The sequence below is a fragment of the Pygocentrus nattereri genome, chromosome 16 (assembly GCF_015220715.1).
Source record: "Pygocentrus nattereri isolate fPygNat1 chromosome 16, fPygNat1.pri, whole genome shotgun sequence".
Classification (NCBI taxonomy): Eukaryota; Metazoa; Chordata; class Actinopteri; order Characiformes; family Serrasalmidae; genus Pygocentrus; species Pygocentrus nattereri.
Window position 1 is genome coordinate 6,814,572 of NC_051226.1, and position 23,654 is coordinate 6,838,225.

The 23,654-nt window shown below is 39.3% G+C and overlaps 1 protein-coding gene across 2 annotated transcripts; it reads right to left on the minus strand.

Annotated features, from left to right (window-relative positions):
* Positions 1-1,054: 1,054 nt before the first annotated feature.
* Positions 1,055-23,509, minus strand: nup54 (nucleoporin 54). Of its 2 annotated transcripts, XM_037545725.1 has the most exons (14): positions 23,402-23,509; positions 17,008-17,085; positions 16,528-16,692; positions 13,784-13,864; positions 12,716-12,868; positions 11,001-11,221; positions 9,953-10,140; positions 7,575-7,771; positions 7,271-7,325; positions 5,658-5,751; positions 5,171-5,278; positions 3,823-3,942; positions 3,401-3,511; positions 1,055-2,001 (listed from the first exon to the last, which is right to left on the minus strand). In XM_037545725.1, the coding sequence occupies exons 1-14, from the start codon at positions 23,436-23,438 to the stop codon at positions 1,873-1,875; spliced, it is 1,737 nt and encodes a 578-aa protein (XP_037401622.1). In that variant the 5' UTR covers positions 23,439-23,509; the 3' UTR covers positions 1,055-1,872. The 2 variants fall into 2 exon arrangements, with proteins under 2 accessions (XP_037401622.1, XP_037401623.1); XM_037545726.1 differs by lacking the exon at positions 16,528-16,692 and having other exon boundaries at positions 1,864-2,001.
* Positions 23,510-23,654: the final 145 nt, after the last annotated feature.

Below are 23,654 nucleotides of genomic sequence, written 5' to 3' on the forward strand. Positions count from 1 at the left end.
TGCTTCCCAAAGAAGAAAAACGTTCAGATTTCCCTCTATTTTACCATCATCAACACAACATCCAAAACTCAGAAGCCCTGTGTAGGTTCACTGGTGGTTTTAGATAGACATTTTATTTACTGTATTTGTGTTGTAGTCACGGCGACCCCTGGTTCCGATCACCACCACTGTAAAGACATCTGAACCATTTCAGACCGAACCACTAAATCACTCCGTTTACATTTCAATGCTGAAATTCTGAAGACTTATGCAGAATCCCCCTTTCACACAGACCAGTCCTACATAATACTAATGCTATGGAAAAAGTGACTCTGCTTTTATAATCCTGCAACACTTAATAAAGATGGATAAATGGACAATCAGAGTATGTTTACGAGTCCTTCTATTAACTCCATCTATGCAATATTATCCCATTTCTGCTGTGGTCAATTGCAAACACATCTGATGGCTTTCAGAAGGGTTGCAAGTCATCACTGTCCTTGTTTCAAGTGATTCAAACATAGCATGAAACAATGTTAGAGGCAAAGCGACAAGCAAGTCGATAATGGACAAATACAAACGGGTATAAGACTGATGAGGCACACGATGAGCATTACAGACTATGTTTAAAAGGTTTGCAGACACCTATTAACCCTTTCACTGGACTGTGGAGCAGTGAAACTGTGTTCTCTGGAGTGATTGAGCTCCATTCAGTACCTTTGGGATGAGTGAACCTCACTAATGCTCAATCAAATCCTCACAGCAATGTCCAACATCTAGTGTAAAGACTTCCCAGATGTGTAGAGGCTGTTACTGCAGCAAAGAGGGACAAACCCACTATTAATACACCTCATTTCAGAAGAAATGCTTGAGGAGCAGGTGTCCACAAACTTTGACAGAACATGTAGAAATGGTTTGAATGTATCTGGTGTGTCTCATGATAATAAATAAACAGCAAAGCAATTGCCATTGTTTTGTTCAGCAGATCGCATTATAAATAAGTTAAAACTGCATTATTACATGCTAAAAATATAAACAAAGTTCATACAGTTTATTAAAGAAAAAGATCTAAAGCTGTTACCCAGAAAACTTTATTTATACCAGTTTGTGTATGCAGCACACACTATTTTACAAAAAAAGCTAAAATTCATAATAAAAGCCCTATTTACATGAAGATTACGATTAAAATGACTCTCCAGTGACCACATATGCACCCTTCAAAATTAACATCCATATTGAGAGTGCTTATGATTTTTGTCAGGATTACAGCCACATGTAAATGTTTGAACATCCCCATAGTCGAGTGAAAATATGTTCACATCCTCTACAAACATGACATTTTCCTGTGAATTTTAGTGCACAATTTCCTTTGTATTTGCAGAGTTTAACATGCTGGTAAACAATGACAAAATACAGAAGCAAATAAACAGGAACTGTGCATTAAAATGTGTTCTCTGTAGGTGTGTTAACATTTTTTACTTAGAAAATCAACAAAACAAAAAAAAAATTGAACAAGTGTGCCCAAACAATGTCTTTGTTTTGCCATGTTATCACTGCATTCAGTGCTTCAAGAACCATGCCTGAATGAGGCAGAATCATGCCTGTAATCTCTTCTACATCAAAGCCGGACAGTCTGCTTAATTAGCAATAACACAGATTCTTTAAGACGGAAGACTTTTATTTGCAGAAGTGAACAGAGAGTGTTCTAGGATACTGACGGCTGTTGAAAGTGCTGTGCATGTTCCTTGTGAAGCACTCAAACTGACATGGAGCTGTGTTTATCTGTATAAAAAGTGTATGAATGAGTGTGCATGTCTGTACATGTATGAATGTGAGAGAAGGTCTGAGTGGACTGTGTGTAATGATCTTATCGGGGAAGATGGACGAGCCGTGTCAGCTGAGTTTTCCGGCCCTCACGTGCACGCTGTCATGCAGGCCCTGCTCTATAATCTTGATGTCCTCCATGTCGTCTTTAATCACGCTGATCAGGTGGCTCAGACCCTCCTGCTGCTGCTTCAGGTGCTACAAAAAATAGATTTTAAAAGTAAAAAAAAAAAAAAAAAAAAAAAACAGCACGTACACAATTTCAAGATGTCTTTGGATGTTTGGTTCCCATCACCATCACCACTGTGAACAAGGTTCTTTAAAATGGGGCATTTGATATCAAACCACTCTGCACAACTGTTTACAGCTTAAAGGGGGAATTCCCTTTAACATTACAATGTCAATTTACAAACGCAAACCTCTACTGCTGAGAGAAGAGCAGTAGAGACTATTGTTAAACCTCTTTAACTGTATCCAATGGTAGGTTTTTAAATCTGCCTGTTTGTTTGAACTAGACACCTGGCATCTTTTTTTTTTTTATGTTGCTGTCCCATAGATACACATTATGTCGCAGTGCATGCTGGATATTGTAGTGCAGCCCATGCTGAACTGGGCTGAAATTTACCATCCCTGTAAAACCTGGGGTTAAAATATTGTATAAAAAGTGTATGAAAGGGCCCATATCCTACATTTTTTCTTGCATTTTATGCCCGTCAAGGTCCACTTTTACTTTTTTTGTGGGTTTCATGTACAGATTCATTTCCACATGACCAATTTTTTTATCCCTTATAATTTAACAGGCTGTTTTTGTTACTCTGCAATTATGATATGTAAACCATCTTTTTTCTGATTGGCTGTTCTGTATTATACCCCATTCAAAAGCAGTCTTTGCTGAAACACTTCTGATAAATGCTTTAGGTCTATCCCATCCCGGACAAACAGACTTAAAAACAGTTTTTACCCCAGAGCCGTACAGGAACCGAACACTTCCAAACACACACTGACATCTATAGAACACTGTGCTCAGTAGAAGTGACTGAACACCACTACAACTCTTTACTGGCACTGACCTCATAGGACAATGTACACTGTTCCAGTGTTCCACTCCACCTCTGTTCTATGTTTATTCACTGTTCTCGAGTGTGTGATCTATAATCTGTATTCTTTCTGTGCAATAATTCTTAAGATGTGCAGTATCATGACCCTATAAGCTATCCAGGAATGTGCAATAACTAACTGCAACCCAACTTGTCTATTGTCTGTTCAGAATATAGTTTTATAGTCCTTTCTCTAGGTTTAAGATTTTTGATACTTTTTTTCCCTTAACCTGCACTTTATATATTTTATGTTTAATTGTTTTGTATGTGGAAAGTGCCGTTGGATTGCTGCTCAATTTCGTTGTACACTGTGCAACGACAATAAAGGGATCTTATCTTATAACTGCAGCGTGAATGGGTGCTAAATTGCTGTAAGTGGAATGGGCAGATATATGCAAATGTGTTTCCTCCCAAAATAATTACATTTTAAGCACACTGATCATAAGAACGCAATTTTAGACTCTCATACAAGCAAGCACACAAACCCAAACAGCGTTTACCTGTTTTATCTCTCTTAGCAGGTCTGTGTCTACAATGTATTTCTCCTCTGCCCGCACTGCGCCGTAGTGATTCTGCATTCGGATCTGAGACATCAGTTCATTCAGCCGACCCTGTGATGATACAACCACGCGTACTGGAAATTAATACAGTTTCAAAAGCAGAAGTAATAACTCGAGGTCTAAAGTTCTACAATCTAAAGTTCTACTTAGAACTTCCCCCGTATAGAACATCCCATCTTCTCCACTTTAAATGAATAACCTACACCGCTACACCACTGTTGTTTATGCTGAATTCAGACTGAATGTTGAGATGAGATTCAATCCAGATCACTACCACTGGGTTCTTATTCGGTTTGAATTGTAGACACTGAATCTTCTGAGGTGTTCTTAAAAGGAGAAAATACTTATTTGTCAGCACTTACTTTAAACTGCGTGGGAGCATTGAGTTCAGACTGAATCATGTCAAGCTGCACTCTGAGATGCTCTTCATCCACCTGGATAGCATAACCACTCTTCCTCTGAATCTCCTGCCTTATCAGCACCTACAAAACACACAGTTACCTTTACTGTTTGCAGTTGCGTCACTTCTGACACAAAAGAGCAAAAGCTATAGAACCCACAGAATCTACACACTCCTACTTCTCATACAGACTCACGCTACATACTGCACACTGAATTCAGTAATTTAGCTACAGTAAAACTATAAAATCAAATATGTATAATCAGTAACTTGATGACTTCATTACTTATTTATGCATTTAGGTTAATTGCTCCAGTCCAGCTTAATTTTCTCCCTCTTATGTCACCTGACAAAACTAACCGACCTTTGTACTAAAGCAGGGATGACGAACTCAACCACTAAACGGGCCTCATTAAATATTTTTTTTTTTTTATTTCTTGACCTGAACTGGCGACTGTTTATTCAAAACTGCAACAGCTACAAAAAAAGGTACTGGATATTATTAAGAAATAATTCAAAATAAAAGCAAGTTGTTTTATATAAAACAACAGACTTTATATAAAACAATAGGCTACATTGCTACGGACAGCTGTTAAACCTCTTTAACTGTCCCCAATGTATAGTAGGTTTTTAAACCTGCCTGTTTGTCTGAACTAGACATCTGGCATCTTTTCTTTTTATGTTGCTGTCCCATAGACACACATTATGGTGCAGTGCATGCTGGGGATTGTAGTTCACCATGAGCTGCACTGAGCTGCAATTTAACATCCCTGTAAAACCTGGGGTTAAATACTGTATAAAGTGTATTAAAGTGCCCATATCCTACATGTTTCACGTTGTATGCCCGTCGAGGTCCACGTTTACTTTTTGTGTGGCTTTCATGTACAGACATCATTCATTTTCACATGACCTTTTTTTTTTAATCCCTTATAATTAAAAAGGCTGTTTTTGTTACTCTGCCTTTAAGACTGATATGTAAACAATCTTTTTTCTGATTGGCTGTTCTGTATTATATCTCACTGAAAAGCAGTCTTTGCTGAAACACTTCTGACAACTGCAGTGTGAATGGGTGGTACTAAACTGCTTAAAGTGGAATGGGCAGATATATGCAAATGTTTTTTGTGACATCACAGAAATAATATTTTGGTTTATTTTCCATCGATGAAAACTGTAGACTGAGGAGTGAATATTGTGTGTCGAAACTTAAGCAATGTTTATATACAACATCATAGTCCCATTTCAAACAGAACGAGGACATTTTTACTTTCCGTTATATGGGTCCCGCACATGGAAACCCAGGCAAACATTACCTGTAGAACTCTGTGTGACAGATCCATCAGCTTCCTCTTATACTGAGCAATCTTAGCCACGGTGGTCGCCTGGTTCTTCTGAAGCTCACTGATGTCGTTGGAGATTATCTAGGCCACAAAAAGACAATAAAGTGTAAAATTTTCCAAACACAAGTAATTTCAATAGACAATACAACATTATCACAATATGAAGTCCGATAGTGAAAACTAAGATGACAAAACTAAGTTTACACCTGTAAGACTTGATTCATGTTTACCAGGCCAAAATTGTGGAAAACAGATATTTTCCTTCTGTTCTGTAGCTGCAAAGCTTCCCCTCTATCTCAGCAATATAAGGCCATATATGTTCTGTGAACTGTTTTATAACTAAACAAAAAACCAAAAACATTTCAGGTCACACTGGCCACCCCTTAGCACCCTTCTGTCTGCAGTCAAGTTTCATAGAAATGCTTTTTTCTGGAAGCATTTGGGCTTATTAGGCACTCACATCAAGTCTGGTTTGGTGCTGTTTCGTCATCTGTTCTTGAATCTTTAACCTGCGGAGCAACTCCTTAAACCCGACCATGGGCACTGGGATCAGCCTAGAGAAAAAGAAATTATTATTATTAAAACCATCAGTTATAGCAGTAGTAATACATAAGCATTATGTGTGTTGTGGAGTAAGCGACTCAATCTTAGGCCCCGTCCACACATACCTGTGATATTTCTGAAACTTGTTTTGCAGATGTATCAGAATGCACTGCACTCAGTTCTAAACATCTGTGACGTGATCATTATAAACCAAGTCTGATTTGGAAATGAAATGGAGGGAAAAGCAAAAACACACACACAAATTTTTTTTTTTTTTAATAAAATAAATGAATAAAAAAAACCCTCATCTCTGCCTGTTTAGGACTGTGTGGACAGTGGCATGGCCAAGACAATATAAACCACACTGCATCAATTAGGAGGCTTTCTTCGGCTTTTATTTTTTTTCAGGCAGAAATCAGACTACTGGTGAAATACTGAACTGCTGAGGCCTATTTTGTTACAAAATGTCTGCTTTAGCTTTGCACCCTGTATTTTGTGCAGTGCACATGTTCAAGTGTTTTCCTTGAGGTGTATGACATCACATATCATGAGGCCTTACTGCCCTTTCCTGAGCAGGTTTGCTCATGTGAGTGTTTGAGTTGTTTTTGCGTTCTCATGTGGACAGAGAAACTTTCAAAAACGCTGTTGGTATCAACAGATATGGATATATTTAGTATTTAAGAATTATACTTGCTTGAAACTTAAAGACTGAGCATTGTGCACTAGACTGCCAGTTGTTTGTGGCTGTGATGTCAGAGCAGAAGGACATTTGGTTGCTTATGAGTCCAACTCATATAAAGCAATTCACAAGCTCTGGGATATTTTTGTGTAAAATATTCCCACATAAGACAATGTTACTGATCATTATACTGTAATAAAAACTGGCAGCCCTTGTGATTCTTAAGAAGTTTAATCTTTCAGACAGTGGATGATAAAGAAAGGTTGTTAATACTTTATTTGAATGCTACCCACATACGACCTCACAGAACAATGATCCAAAAACTATATATACACAAAAAGCAATAAATAGCTTATGTCAGCATACACAAAATGACATTATGTAAAAGATGACATGATGTTTCATAAAGTAAGTGGCACTGTTTTGACATAAAGACATGTGAACCTAACTGACGGCTATTTGTTCCATTTAGAACACTTGTCAGAACAATGAAGCATTGCTCCCAAATGATGGAACTTTTAAGAGACACCCAGTTAAGAATACCTTATTTTGACTTCGGCATCAAGTTGGGTCGCTTTGCTAGTTTTGTTCATGAAAAAAGAAAGAAATTGAGCTTCCTTTCTCCATCCGATCTACTTCTTGTATTAAAATATGCACAGAAAATCACAATAACTGTTTCTTTGTGCTTCACATTTGATCTAGCAGTCAGATTTTGAGGCCTTGTGAAAGTGGTCGATCCATTTTAAATAAAGATGCATGGCAAGTGTGTTTGTTGGATGGGTAATGTCACATAGGCCATGTTAAAAAGATGTTAAAAAACAAAACAACAAAAAAAAACCCACACCACTCACCTCTCAGGTTCAGGGTTGTCCACTTTAGCCTGCTCCCAAATGATGGGATCCACTCCTGTAAGAAAAAAAAAAAAAAGACATGACAAAGTTAATGGAGAAAATATGTAACAATAGGGAACAACAGGAGCCTCTACAATCAACCATTTCACACCAAACCACTCTGAACAACTGTATACATCTTAATCAGCAAATTATGCAGCAATTTTAAAAAAACCTGTGAAATTTGATTAATGATTGCTTGTTTTTGCAAAGACAGGTGTTAAAGCCTGCCAATACAGTGGAAGTGCAGGACAGAGCCAACCACCTGCAGGAGGGTTCTGCAGAAGCTGTTTGAGCTGAGCAGGGGACAAAGAGGTGCGGGTGACACTCATGGTCACACCCAGCTGCTGCAGCTGGCCCTTAACGTTGGTCTGCTCCACGTAGTTGAACAGAGTGGTGGCTGGAACTCGCTTCGATGTGCCATTTGGTGAACGCTCCACCACATAAATTATAACCTCTGTCCTGTGTAAACAGAAAACACAAATAGTAAGTATGGCTTGTTAGACATATACAAGGTATATATAAACAGGTATTTTTTTTCCCCCAAACTCCTGATGATGAGGGTCGCGGGGGGTGCTGGAGCCCATCCCAGCAGTCATTGGGCAAAAGGCAGGATAAACCCTGGACAGGTCGCCAGTCCATCGCAGGGCAGACAGACAGACACAGTCAATCACACACTCACACCCAGGGGCAATTTACCATGTCCAATTGGCCTGACTACATGTCTTTGGACTGTGGGAGGAAACCGGAGAACCCGGAGGAAACCCACGCAGACACGGGGAGAACATGCAAACTCCTGATGCTAAGAATGCAATCTCTTAAAACTCTGAATACTAAGATTGGAGATGTTAAATATTTTTAAAGATTTTTTTCCTTCAATAATAAGCATATGATGTCATAGCACATGGTCTAACTCATCTACAAGCAGTTCACAAGCTCAGGGTTACTTACATGTAAAATTTTCCAACTTAAGACAATGATAATAAGGGTAAAAAAACTTGTTTTCTTACAAAATCTTGAGATTTGAAAATTGTTTTAATATCACAATTTAAAAAGAGCGCAATCTTCCAAGCAGGATGATAATGACTAGTATCACTAGTATCACTTTATTTAAAGTTTACCTACATAATAACCTCAATAAAAACTGTGAACTGAATAACATATTTAAAAAGTAATGACCTGCTTATGTCAGTATACACAAAGCAGGGTTTTACAAAGTAAATGAATGTAAGAATGTAGAAAGAGAGCGAGAGAGATAAAGAATGCAAGAGAAAGTAAGAGAGTAAAATCAGCAAAAGAAAAACAAAGGCTGTTTGTCACAGCATACTGTGTACTGTATGCTGCATACTGCACCATCACATACTGTACACTGCACTCTACTCTTAATCAGTAGTACAGCAGTACAGTACTACAGGGAAAGGGCACAAATGGACTGCCAAAATAACCTTATGTTGACATTAGAATGCATGAACCTGATGGATGTTTGTTTCATTTATATCACTTATGGAGCATCATTTACAAATAATGGAACTTACTAGGCAGAGGTCCAGTTATTTTGATGTCCTCAACCTAAAGTGATCATTTTTACATTTTTACAAGTAAATTTCAGAGGTGGATCAAGTATAAAACCCCATGCATGACTTAAAGTTGAAATAACCTTGGAAATAATTTTAGTATTTACATCGGCAGTACTCGGTTGAATTCCCGTGAACTGGAATCTATAGCTTTTTTTTTTCCCAACCCCCCACCCCCCGGGCCATCAGAGGCGGCGAGAGCAGTAGCGCATAGGCAAGGCTACGGGTCACATCTCGCTGGCTGTTCGCAGTAAACGGGTTGTATAAGATAAACATGTAAGAGAATGGTGTACAATTGAGAATGTGCTGACTAATGCTTACTGCCATGAAAGGAAAATAAGGGCGGGGGAACGACAGAGGGCTATAAAAATAACGACACACAGAGCGGAGATTGGGGGGAGAGAGCGAATCCATTTTTTGGTCATGTTCGCTTTCTCAATAAACTTGTTACTCACTTTGATACAGACTCAGAGGTTCAAATTCATTTTTCTGTCACAATTTTCCACCACAGTCTCCATCTATGGCTGCGCTTATGTACAAAAGTACTTTCTTTTAATAAACTTAAATGTTAAAAGTACAAGTAAAAAAAGTCAGCTGTTTCTGCCTGCAGCCACTCAGGTCTACCTAACAAACTGTACTTTTGTACGTAGTAACAACAGTGTATATATACATATGCAAGTATGAATAATATATTGCATAATATACTGTACATTGTATACTATACATAAAACCGACATATGTACATAAAACCAGCAGCTTTCTGCCTTATAAGCTCCATTACTTGAAAATGCCGCTTCATAATAGTGTTAAAAAATGGAACTAATCTCTGTTGCTTTAGTTTAAGGGCCCTTATAACAACATACTGTCATTTACTTGACAAAACAACTTATGCCATTTTGAGAATACTGACACAAGCTGTTCTTAAATGCTAACAAATGCATGTGAGTCTGTATGTTATCACTATACGGTTTTTCACTTTTAAATCAGCTAATTTTTTAACTGGTTTAGCACTGCCAAAAGAAAAGTAGCATTCTAATAAAGATAACAGTGAAGTGAGCTGGGTACTGACTGGTCGTCAGGTAGAGCTTTGACCCCCTCCACGTTGACCGTGAGTGTGGGGTTTCCTCCCAGGACTTTGTGAAGCGACTCCACCAGGTGCTGCTGCTGACTGCGCACGTCTGCCTCCTTCTTATTCAGAGCAAGAGCCACCAGACCGTCCTCATCCTTACTGCTCGGGATGCAGCTGTAGCCCACCGCCTGAGAGTGAGAGAGCGAGAAAGGGAGGCAGAAAGTTAAGAGGAATAAAGAAAGTAAGAGCAAGTAAAAGAGTAAAATCAACAAAAGAAAAAAATAAAGGCTGTTTGTCACAGCATACTGTGTACTGTATGCTGCACCATTATATACACTGTACACTGCATTCTACTCTTAATCAGTAGCATAGAGTACAGTATCCAGTATTCAACACCAATTTGATGACGTACTACACAGAAGGGGTGCAACTACACTGCCAACACCAGGTACTGAGCCAATCGGGCCCATCTCAAGACCTGTCGAATTTTTCCTAGCCACTTTTCAGCAGTGTGGACATATTTTGGTCAAAGGATGTGTCTGGAGGACATGTAGAGTGGAGGGTGTTGTTTTCTACAAACAGCCTCCATCTCAGAAGCCACAAATATTAAAAAAGTCCAGTTGTCGATTGGTCTGTGTGTCATCTCCAGACATGTTTTCCTATGTTTGCTAAATGGTAATTTCATTACCATTACAGGACGCTCCCCACAGGACGCTCCTGGCTGGATATTTTTGGTTGATGGACCATGCTCAGTCAATATAAAAATTCAAGCAGCACTGCTGTGTCTGATCCACTCAGACCAGCACAACACACACTAACACACCACCACCACGTCAGTGTTAATGCAGTGCTGAGAATGCCCCACCACCCAAATAGTACCTGCTCTGTGAGGGTCCATGGGGGTCCTGACCACTGAAGAACAGGGTAAAAGGGGACTGACAAAGTATGTAGAGAAACGGATGGCTCAGACCTTTGATAACATCCAGCTACCAATGGAATGGCACTGGCCTTTTCAGTATATTGCGTTAGTTATGCAATGATGACTAACCTTGAAGCGACAGAAAGGGTTCTCCTGGGTGAAGTCCACAGGTGGGATGCTGTTGTTGAAGTAGCCCTTCCCAGTGCCCCAGAAGGCCTGCAACTGATTCCATTTCGCCAGGATGGCATCACGCTCATCGTTGAGAAGAGTGGGGGCTGAGAGGGCACTGGCTGTGTTGATCAGCTGGTTAGATTGTGCTGGGGCTTGGGCCTGCTGGCCAAACAAACCTCCTGCAAGTAAACAAAGTGAGTTATTTGTATTAATCACTGTAGTATATAACAGACTATAGCTAAGACACACTAGTCCAACACACACCTATGTGGTGTGCTATAACTGTGTGTAATATTGATTGAAAATCTCTAGACTGACTAAATTATTCACTTATTTCATCTATGACCATTTTCACTCACTGTTAGCAGGGGTGTCACTCTGTTACTGAAGAGTCACAGCTACACAGTGATTTTTTCCCCTAATGCTGCGTTCATGACAACTGGGAACCCTGTGCTTCCTATCCTGGAGTATTTATGCAACCACAGCTGATTAAGGTTGGAAAATTGAACACAGACACACACACACACACACACACACACACAGAGCTGCAGTATGTTTGATTGCTGTGTGCAATTAAAAACCTCTTAAAGCTCCTAAAGCCATTGAAGTTAAAAGAGCTGTTTACTTGGTGCTTCATTTTCTTTAGAAGCAGCACTAAATAGCTTTGAAAATTACAAGAAACTGTTCAGTAGGAACAAACATCTAGAATGCCTTCCGATTTTCTGGGTATCCTCTATGTTTTACAATATCATAAATAAACAAACATACACACATAAAATAAAAAAAAAACAAACATATTTAAATAAATATCAAAAAGAAACTAAACAGCAGCATTTTGCAAAAAATGGTATTTTCTGCTTATAAGGTCCCCCTACAGTCACAGAGTTTACTTCACTTTTATACCACTGCTGTAAACACAAATCATGCCCCTCTCTTTGACAGCTGTACATGGGCATATGTTGATGAGCTGAAGGAGAAAGAATCAGACTCTCCATAGCGTGTCATGCAGACATACGGATGCTATGGATTTCACTGGTGATTTCTATGCATAAACAAAGTCACGAGTGTAAGCTGTAGCATCCACATGTCTGCATGATGTGCATGCTTGCACAGGGGAGGCGGAATTTGGCACAACGCCTTCAAAGACATCAGAATAATAAGAGGTAAAAAGAACGAGGTAGAACAATATTACAGGATTTTATTACATTACATTTATTGCAGAGGTTTGTTTGTCGTGAGACTGACAAAAACTGATGAACTGCCTTCTCTGCATGCTAGCCTGGAGTGGGACTTTCATCGTTGTCTCATTAGCCGAGAGGCTGTCCTGCATTCTTTACTTTCTGTTAACTCTACAAGTAAAAGGCAGTCCAAGATGTACTCTTGTCCAGTCTCTTGCTTGGTCTCTCCCTCTTTTTCTCTTCTTTTGACAACGTCTAGATTCTTCTCATAGCTAGCTGTCTTCTCCACAACCTGGGTGACAAGCCTTCAGCATCACTTCAACAGCCTACTGCATGCTATCCAACAGGGACAACACAGCATTCATTGTGCACTGAATACTAACTAGTTACTCCTAGCTTACATTCACTGTTAACCTTCCTGTACTCAACTGAAATGGAAAAATAAGCAGTTTTGCCTTCTAAACAGCTGACTATACAGCTGTTATAGACTCTTACCCTGTTGAGGCTGTGTAGGCTGAAGGTTAAAGCTTCCGAAGCCCAGGCCTCCACCTCCCAAACCTCCAAACCCTGTTCCAGTACCAGTGCCTGTTCCAAGGCCAGATGAAAATCCAAAGCTCTTATTTTGAGTGTTTCCAAACAGACCACCACCTGTCAACAAAGCATGAATCATAATTTAAGGCAATCACCACTGCATACATGCTACATACCGAACACTACAGTCAGATAAAATGCAAATCAACTGTGTCTGTTGCATATATTTTATGGTACATTATGAAACCACAGTGCCATCTAGAGGTGACAAATTGTGACACAGGCCTTTCAGACCCAGCCCTTGTCTACATGCAATGCTTTGGATTGGCTACAATGCCAGAAAAAAAATTGTGTGTAACAAATTTCACAAAACTACATGTACTGTGGTTTTGCACCACAGCATATGTTTTTGATAGAGAAATATAAAAGAAATGCTCACATTCGTTGTTGTTTTTTTTTGGACAGGCAAAGCCATTTCAGTGAGTCAGGATACTCAATGTGACAAATATTTTTATAGCACCAAATCGACTCATATTCGTTACACAGTGTATATCCTATGGAAAACTCTGTATCGAAAAAAAGAATATTAATATAATATTATAAAAAATTATAATTATAATAATATTATAAAATAATAATATTAATCTGCATATTGTGGCACCCCTATAATGAGGGCACCTTCATAAGCGTATACAGAGTAGGCGTATTTTCCTTTCATGTTGCAAAAGACACATTAGGTTCAGTGCTTTTTAATCATAAAAGTGCTTCATGTTTCAAACACATCATCTGCTGTTGAATAATCTAGCTACTTTTTTTAATCAGCCACAGCACACTATGGTGTCCATGGAAGCACTAACCCTAAACCTGTCATCTGTCATCTTTGTATATATAGCCTAAAACAGAACAGAAAATATTAAATTAAATAAACAACCAATTAAAAAAAAAAAAATAATTCTACAATTCACATCAAATATATTTCAGGGGGCCGAGCCCTTATAACTTTCTGGCACTGGTCAGATATTGGAAGGTCACCTGTGTTTGAAGGGTTGGAGAAGCTGAAGGTGGAGCCGGCAGTGGCTGATGTAGTAGTGGTGCCAAAGCCGCCAAACGCACCTGGACAAATACAGGTGGTTAGGAATGAAGAGAACGATCAGTGAAAGCGAACAAATCAGAAACTGCCCAGAGTTAAGATGCCATTTAGCGGGCGAGAGGAGGGATGAAGGGGTGAGACACTGTGCAACAGGATTGTGCCATGAAGATGTTGCTGAGCTTCTCATGTTGACATGGAAATGAAAAAGGCCTAAAACTACTAAAGCTGCATTTACAGGGTGTAAAGACAGCCTACATTGCTATAAAAGGGGTTGACGAACTAATTTCAAACTCGTCATATCGTCAATTACTCATACTACCAGTTGCTTTTAGCAAAATAGGCTATGAAAAAGAAACAGGAAACCAAATAAAACCTTCTTAAAGAACTGTTTCTTCCATTCATGATTAAAATGTGAAGTGTTTCACTCTTCAACTGCGTGTTGTGGTAGGTCTAATGGTTTGAAACCATTTTCCAATCAGAAATGTTGAGGGTAAACAAATGCATCACGCTATTTCACACATCACATTCACTCAGCAAAGTAACTACTTATCCATGCAGTAAAAGGTTGTTTGCACCATAAAACACTGAATATGTAATTGATGAACGTGCACTAGCTGCAGAAGGAACAGTGGCACATTACTCAGAGGTAGTATGTGTGAAACAGGCCTAACACAATGCATTGGTTACAAATCTACAAAGAGACCTAACGGCTGGGTCAAACTATATTTTCTAAAAGATCAGCAGAAATACCGCAAACCTTCGGTAACACTTTACTGAAGGGCAGCAACTTGAAAGGCCTCATGACACCTATATAGGCTTTAAATGACTATCTCATGTAAAACTACAATTATTATTCTTTCAAATGTCAGTTATTATAAAGGCATTTGTCTATATCATTTCATTCACCTCAGTTAAAAAGACCAACATCCTACATGCTTCTTGTATTTAATCTTTTTCTTTTTTCTGTGTGGTTTTATGAACAAAAACCAGTTATAATTCATTTTACCTGATTATTATCAAACCTCTCTTTAACCCTTAGAATTAAACGGGCAGTTTTCTGTTGCCGTGCCTTTATGACTGACATACAACGAGTTCTGTTCTGACTGGCTGTGCCTTGTTTAAAAAGCAGTCTGTTCAAAAAGCTGAAACAATCTTTATCATTTCAGAGTAAACAGGCTGGGCTAAACTGCTGTAGGCCAAAAATATGTACATGTAATATATAAGGATATTTGTAAATTAGTTAATTTCCATGATATCTCAAAAATTCAATTCAAAATTAGCTGTTTTTGTAGCTTAGTTTTCATATACGGACCGTAAGGACTGGAAGGAAACTTTGTTTTTCCAAGACCCATGTGTGAAACACAAGGTCTACGGGCCGAGTCAGGTCCGTGGCACAATCGTAATCGGCCAGCAAAATTATTTTCATTTTCAATTCTTTCACTCTGAGATGCACTACAGTACCCAGCATGCTCTGCAAAATAATCTGCTCCGAGCCCCTTCCCCAGACAACAATCTACTGGCCAGTGCACACAAAAAGAAAAAATTCCTTGTGTCTAGTTCAAGAAAATAGGCAGGGTGGGGAAAAAAAAAAAAAAAAAAAACACTTTCCTAAAACAATTAATTCTAAAAATTATTTTAGAATTAAGTGCCTATTTTGCTGTTGCAGTTACTTTGAATTAACAATAGCCCATTCATGTCACGGTCAAAATGTAACGTAAAATCAAACACCACCACAACTGGCCCACGGATTTGCTGAAAGTTTTTAATATGCTGCTTTTAGTGGTTGACTTTAACAGCGCTGTTCCAAGACATGGGCCTTTTAAGTGTCAACAACAGATACTTGTTGGAATAAGTCTTGATCAATGTTTATATAGGTTTGTCTCAGTTGTCAGGAAAAGCTTAGGCAAGTGTTGCATAGCCTTATGAATGAGGCTTCTTCATTAAAGTGTTAGACCTTTCTAATAGCTTTAGTGCAGGAGGCTCTAAGACAGACTACAGTTAACTGGGTGGGAAAAAAGCCGACTGCATAGAACTACATAATTTCAGTTTACTGTATATAATTGAATAACGTTCAGGTGAAATATACAGCAGACAAAACAGAAAACAACTAGTCACAACAAACACTATTCAAAGTGCACATAACTGAACAAAAAATCCTTTATATGCCATACAAATGATTTGGTAATATGGTGTAAAAGAAAACGGGGCACAACCAACTGTGGGGTAAAATGTCACAATAATGATTAAACAGGTTCTGGTAGGAAAGCTCGTCTCCTACAAAGAGAGCCAATTTGAACAAACTGGTTGGCATCAATTTATCTTAGAGTTGCTTAGCTAATGTTACAGTTCACCCCACCAATGGGGTAAGATGTAACATTTGCCCTCATGCCAAATTCAGCTGAACTGCTCACAAATGGAAGGAATCTGAAACAAAATTTCTGTTTATTTGTAGCAAAGAGGCAACTTGAATAAAAAAAATATTAGCCTTGTAAAAAATTAATTTAAAAAAAATTGTTTCAGAAAAACTAATGTGTTCGGTGGTGCCCCACTCTCTCCTGTGGTTGTGCTGACACTACAAACATACGTTTAGGCAGCAACACCAATCAAATACAATGGTAGACTGATGATAATGACGACGATGATGATAACGATAAAATACAGCAGAACATTCTAGAGAGGCATCTACCTGCACCACCAAGACTATTGCCAAAATTGAACACAGTGGCTGTTGTGGTTGGGGCCCCAAATCCCCCCATATTAAAGTTGACTGCTGCTGGATTAGTGTTCAACCCAACCCCCCCAAAACTAAACCCCCCTGTAGTGGTGCTGACAGGCCCCAGACCCCCAAATCCTTAACAGCATGGAAAGCCACGAAGAGAAAAAGAGAGAAAAAGGGAAGAACGAGAGCGTTAGTTGAGAGTCAGTTATGAAGATGTTAGATGCTAAAGAGCTGCATTCAAAAACAGTGATGCTAGAACTGAGTGCATGTTAATACAGCGCTTCAGGTCAGTGCTGGTCAGTATACTGCCCATACAGTCACATAATAATGCTTATTTTTCATTTTAGAGGCAACTTAAGTTAAGTGCATGTTATTTGCTGGGGTGCTTCAGATTGTTTCTTTGAAGCTGCTCCTTCAAAACAGTCTTAATTATAGACAAAGACGCACCTGTAGTCGTCGAGCCAAATCCAAACCCTGTGGGTGCAGATGTTGTTGTGGTGGCTCCAAATGCTGGTGCAGTCAGACCTGAAACAATGACAATTAATTGTTTATGTCTGTGACAATTTTACAATTACCTACAAATGAATCAGGACAGCTTCTTAGACAGGACTGCTATGAAATAAACACACTGTACCTCCTGACAGACTAAGTGCACATGTAAGCAGAGGTGAACAAAAAGCTCAGCAGAAACCAACTTTCAGGGAGAGAAGGTCACTAAGTTGGCCAGACTGTCAGGGCGTCAATCCTGTTCATTGTTTGTGCACTTGGCAACACAGAAATACACCTACACTATATGCCCAAAAGGTTGTTGACACCTGCTTATCCAGCGTTTCTTTTAAAATCAAGGAATAACAATTTTTATAAACGAAAAGTCCAATTTTAAAATTCGCAAGGACTTTTTTTTTTTAACCTTTATTTTACCAGGTAAAATGTTTGAGAACCAGTTCTCATTTACAAACATGACCTGACCGAAAGGCCCCAATAAAAATAGGTCCACGGCACAGGACTGAAGATTTTAATTACAGCTCGTATGATCAACAATGGTGTACACTTAAGCAATGGAACACGAGGGGAGTGTGTTATCACGAAACATCACTGCTGTGAATTTGGTCGCCGGCACGAGCCAAAGGCAAGAAATAAATAAACTAACTGGGCGGCGAACGTGGCATTTAATGTTCGCAGTTGCTTCTGCCAATTTACAGTTCCTTAACAAGCAGCTTGTTGCTGTGTCAGAGTAACAAACTCCCCTCACTCACTGTACAGTCTGCTGTAAGCCCCGCCTTTTGAACTAAGGACTGAGCCGTAAAACTGCCGCAATATCAAGTTCAGCTCAGTTTTTTCATTTATCGCCAGATCAGTATTAATGTTGTTTTGTTCCAGCCGGTCTGTGAAGCTTCTTACAGCCCGTTTAGTTTGGCGAATGGTGTTGGGTTAATTTCCGGCTGATTCCAGGTTGTTCAGCTGTTCTTCTGTCACAGCTGCCGACTGAAAAGCTGCTCAGTGGTGACGACAGTTTGGGAATTTAGTGTCGTCTCATCTTCAGAGTCGGACCAAATCGACTGTCGGTCAAATGTGATCTTAATAGTATCCGTTTTCTGTTTGTGGCAAAGTAAGAAGTAAAAATGTTCAAATGGCTTGAGCGTCTCCTACAGTTGTCAGAGTCATTTCTTAGCAACGGCACCGCAGCGATACAGAGTGATAAAAAAAAACGCTTCTCAACCAATCAGCTTGAGTGGCCGGAAATAACTGTTGCATAATAAAATTCATGACATTTATAAATTACATAGTTTATAACACGAAGCTTTGGGGACCAAAATCAACCAAACACAACCACAAAGAACTAGCAGCACTCAAAGCCTCAAACCAGAGAACGCAGATGCGTCTTCTTGGCCAAAATAAGATTACTTTGTGAAAAATAATTACAATTTAAATAATGGTCAGAAAAATCACAATTAGACATTTTACCTAAATCGTTCAGCCCTACTTTTACTACGGATGATATTCCCCTTTGCTGCAGTAACAGCCTCTACTCTTCTGGGAAGGCTTTACACTAGACGTTGTAGATGTTGAACACTGCTGTGAGGATTTGTTTGAGCATCATTGAGGTCAGGTACTGATGTTGGATGGTCAGTTCTGGATCACTCTAGCTCATCCCAAAGGTACTAGATGGAGCGCCATAACTAATATGGGCAATATAAAGATATTTAATTTCATTTTTGTTTAATTGGTTGCTTTGCTGTGCAATGCATTAAACATTGAATAAAATCTCTGCATTGATCATTTTGATAGGATTTTTATTGGTGGTATTAATGATAATTGAATTTACATGACCATCTGCCAACCTCTCTTCCTCTATTAGATTTATACTGGTTTTTGATGCTTTTGTACCTTTAAGCCTGATGTACGTAAATGAGCTCTGTTCTGATTGGCTGCCCTGCATTGTACCTCAATCAAAAAGCAGCTCAGGCTGAAACAGTACTTGTAACTTCAGCATGAGTATGTAGGGCTAAACTGCTACAGGCTGAATAGGAGAATGTATATCAGAAAACACAAACACTGTTTACTTAACAGGTTCTTTTGCTTATTTAATTTACTTATCTTTTTTTGGAACCAGTCTTGCGACCAGAAGGTCACCAGTTCAATCCTCTGAGCTGACAGTACGTGACTGAAGTGCCCTGGAGCGAGGCACCTAACCCAAACTGCTCCCTGGGTGCTGTGGGTAGGGCTGCCCACCAATCCAGGCAAGTGTGCTCACTGGCCCCTAGTGTGAGTCTTCACTAGTGTGTACGTGGTGTTTCACTGCACGGATGGCTTAAATTGCGGAGGTGACTCTTCCCCGTTGTGGGACTAATACGGGTCGCTTAAAGAAGTAGCTGAAAACATTCATTAAATGGACTGACTGGTTACTTTTGGACAAACAGTGTAAGTAAGCCTTCTCCACTCAGGTGAACGTTGACATGGATTACAGTTTAATGAGAATGTAAAACGACATCTTACATGCAGTGGTTAATTATATGAACACGGACAGGTGAACTTACTACCAAATCCGGAGGAAGTGGTAGTGGTGGTACTAGTACCAAAGCCAAAAGCTGTTGACGCTGTCGTTTTGGCACCAAATGAACCGAATGAAAACCCCGAAGAGCCTTTATTGACAACAGACAAGACATCAGTGACAGCAGGTGCACGAAGAAACGTGAGGAGGATGGACGCCACGGTTCTCCTCACGCTTTTCAATGATGCCATGCTTATCAGAGACAGAGCGAGGTATGCGGTCTACAAGGTCAGTGCAAGGCAAACTCAACGGATTCTGCTTGTTTGTCCACAAACGTAAATAACAGAGAACAGACAAACACACTTTGAGCAATAGGAATGTAACAGTACGAGTGGTCAGAGCTGCGCAGTAGGACAATACATATCGTTATCATGACAAACTGTCATAATACGATGTGCTTTTCTGAACATATTGTGGATTTAGTGCAGCACAGCATGACAAATACTGAACACAAATCACTGTATTTGCAGGTTTTGATTTTATTTATTTTAATTTAATTAAATGTAGCACTACTGTCCCCCCCCAGTTCCAAAACTGATCAGATGTCTGATTATACTTATATAATGACGTATCATTTATTGTAATAATATCTTACAGTATCGCAATATATCTTTGCCATATCACCCACCTCTGCTAGAGCTGCAAAATGAATTAATGAAATGGCCCATGTTCTACTTTTTTGGTGTGTTCTAACTCATTTTATCATGATCTTTTTTCAAACCTCTCTTTATCCCACAGAATAGACCAGGCTGTGTGTATTACAGTGCCTTTAGGACTGATCTGTCTGTCAGCTCTATTCTGATTGGCTGCCTTGTATTGTTTTTCATACAAACAGCAGTTTGGGCTGCAACACTGAACAGATGGATGTATGTGAACTTGTTGTTTTTGTGACATCACAACAATCCTAATACTTTTTTTTTTATTTCTCTCTTTTCCTTTATTCCTCCCATCAATCAGAGAGGATGTTCAAAACTGTCCTTGATAATTACGTGAACAGGATTATTAACTTCCATTTTCAGTCCGTGTATCACACATTCTGTCTACTCTGTGATCAGCACAAAGCATGTCTGTGAGTATTTTTTATAGTTTGGCCTGAAAGCTGAAGCTGGGGAGGCATTTCTGTTTTTACTGTAACATTTTTAATAGTTTTACATATGTTGGAAGTTTTTACTGTTATTTCCTTAGGAAGTAGACAAAGGGTTAAGTTAAATTAGACGACTTGCGTTCACTAACTTGGCTAATCTTGTAAGTTTAAAAAAAAAAAAAAAAAAAAAAACTCCGCTACGGAACGAAAAGAAGTTTTGGAGCTGAGAGTGTCGGTTCTTACCGGTGAGCTGAGCCAACTTCTCTGACAGAACAGAGCCATTATTAGTTAAGCCAGAGTGTAACTGCTTTCTATTGCATTTCAATTTCAAAAAGCCCCGATGGAGCGATCTTTACTGCGCACACACACACACAAGGCGGAAAAATGTGTGTGTGTGTGTGTGTGTGTGTGTAATTATTTATATATATATATATATATATATATATATATATATATATATATATATATATATACACACACACATATACACACACACACACAAACATACATACATACACACCATTTTCTTAAGTTTTAAGTGGGGAAATTCAATCTAATAACAGAGCTTGTGAGCAGCCAGTAGTTAGTCCAATCAGGCATACAAAACTCCATGTGTTTTGACATCAAACCACAATTTACCGGCAGTCTGGCACACTACAGTCAGGGCTCACGCCTCTTCAAAAAAAAAAAAAGGCCACACTAAACACACTAAATAATTTATTATTCAAAATCAGCTGAGGGACGATTGGTAGGTTATCGTGTTGATGGCCATCTCTTTAGATGAGCTAACGAGCTTAAAGAGCAAACCAGCGTAACGCTGCACACAGACAGAGAGGTATTTCCACCCCAGTGGACGTGTGTCGACATTTCATTTGTGACAGAAATACATCATCATTGTTTCAGGATCTGCACACTTGGTGGTTCTTCAAGGGTTCTTTAGTAATTACAACGGTCTAGAACTAGGAGTTCCATATAAAACCATATAATGTGTAAAAGGGTTTTTTGTATGTTAAAATAGTTCTTCAGACTGATTGAGAATGTGTCATACATGGTTTCTTATACAACAGTATAATATATACAAACAGTATATATATATCCGGCCACACAAGCTGATGGTTGAGAGGCGTTCTAACTGTGCTGTTATTTCGGCGTAACATAAGAGGTTTTTCACAAACACTGTATCACTCTGCTGAGACGCCGTTGCTAAGCAACGACTCTGACAGCTGTAGGAGACGCTCAAGCCATTTGAACGTTTTTTTCTTCTTACTTGGCCACAAACAGAAAACGGACATTGTTAAGATCACATTTGACCGACAGCCGATTTGGTCCGACACTGAAGACGAGACGACGCTGATTTCCCAAACTGTCAGTTGGCGGAGCTCGTTACTCTGACGTAGCAACAAGCTGCTCGTTAAGGAGCTATAATTTGGAGGAAGGAACTGAACATTAAAACATATTAAACGCCACTTATGAAAATGACTGCCATGGTTTCTGCCACTGTCATGATGCCCAAGTTGTAACAACAGAAGAACCCTTTCTGGTGCAAAGTAGCACCATATACAACACAGTGTGCATCAATATGAAGAACCATTTCACCACGAACAGAACCACTTAAGTATGAATTTTGTTCTATGTAACTAGGGCTCATGGTTCTGAATAGGACAATTCCCTTTACTACACCAGCCTTAAAGGATCATCTTGTTTGTGTACTTTCCCATCTCTGTATGTGCTTCTTATGGTTTTTAATTCATTTCTGTTCTGCTCGTATCCTTCAGTGTACTGCTGTTATTCTACACTTATATTATGCCACTATATAAAACGCATTCAGTTTTATTTATTGTTTAGGCTCAATTCCAACGTACTAAACTGCACTTTGGGGGCAGTCGTGGGCTGGAGGTTAGGCAGCTGGCCCTGTGACCGGAAGGTTGCTGGTTCGATCCCCAGTGCTGACAGTCCATGACTGAAGTGCCCTTGAGCGAGACACCTAACCCCCAATTGCTCCCCAGGCGCCGTGGATAGGGCTGCCCACCGCTCCGGGCAAGCGTTCTCACTGCCCCCTAGTGTGTGTGTCTATTCACTAGAGTGTATGTGGTGTTTCAGTACAGGGATGGGTTAAATGCGGAGGCGAAATTTCCCCGTTTGTGGAATTAATAAATCACTTAACCTGGTACAGACGGTGCTGCCTCCTTCAGGCTCCTCATAATTAAAGCTAATAATTCCTCATAATTAAAGCTTCAGCTGTCTTAGATTAGCTTTCTATTCATGGATGAGTGTTAATCAAGTCTTTTTTCCATTTTTTCCTGGTTTTAATTTAAATTCAGCTCCCGATTGACTAATTTTTGTGTTACTGTTTATATTTTTATTTATTTGGTGTCATATGATGTTAAACTGTCTCAAACGACTTTAATATTAACAAAAATCGAATAAACAAAAATAATATAACAGCTAAAATGTTTGTGTTTGTGCCTTCTGCCTTCCTATTCGCCGGCTTCTCGTTCAAATTCCCCGTTCCACCTTAAATGATGCGGTTACGGTCTACCAGTTAAGGTGGAACGTGGACGATTAAAAAAATAAGCTAGTTCAGCTTCCTACGGCACTCACTTCGCTCTTCTAGAAACCAGATACACGCCTTTAAGTCACAGCCCCGGTGATATCGGTACTTTGCGAGATATTATAAATAAATAAATGCAATAAATAAAACTCACCCGCGCCGCCCGGCGCGCCGCCGAAGTTGAACGCCATGTTTCCTGCTTCGCCCTGCTGCTGTGTCCGGGTGGAAACGCAGACAGCGGAAGAATTAGTTCCCGCTAGAGCAGGGCGATGCTAATAAAAATCGATAACGCGATAATAATGGAAATGAGAACGTATCGCGATATCAGGTGGTGTTAGTTTCAAACTTCTGTAAAGCTGCTTTGTGACAACATCGTTGTAAAAAACGCTATACAAATAAACTTGAAT

Coding starts and splice junctions, on each gene's coding strand:
- nup54 (XM_037545725.1), bottom strand. CDS start 23,438: ATGGCGTTCAACTTCGGCGGCGCGCCGGGCGGCGCGG. Junction 17,086..23,401: donor CGGCGCGCCGGGCGGCGCGG/GTGAGTTTTATT, acceptor TCATTGTTTCAG/GTCTGACTGCACCAGCATTT. Junction 16,693..17,007: donor ATTTGGCTCGACGACTACAG/GTGCGTCTTTGT, acceptor CATGCTGTTAAG/GATTTGGGGGTCTGGGGCCT.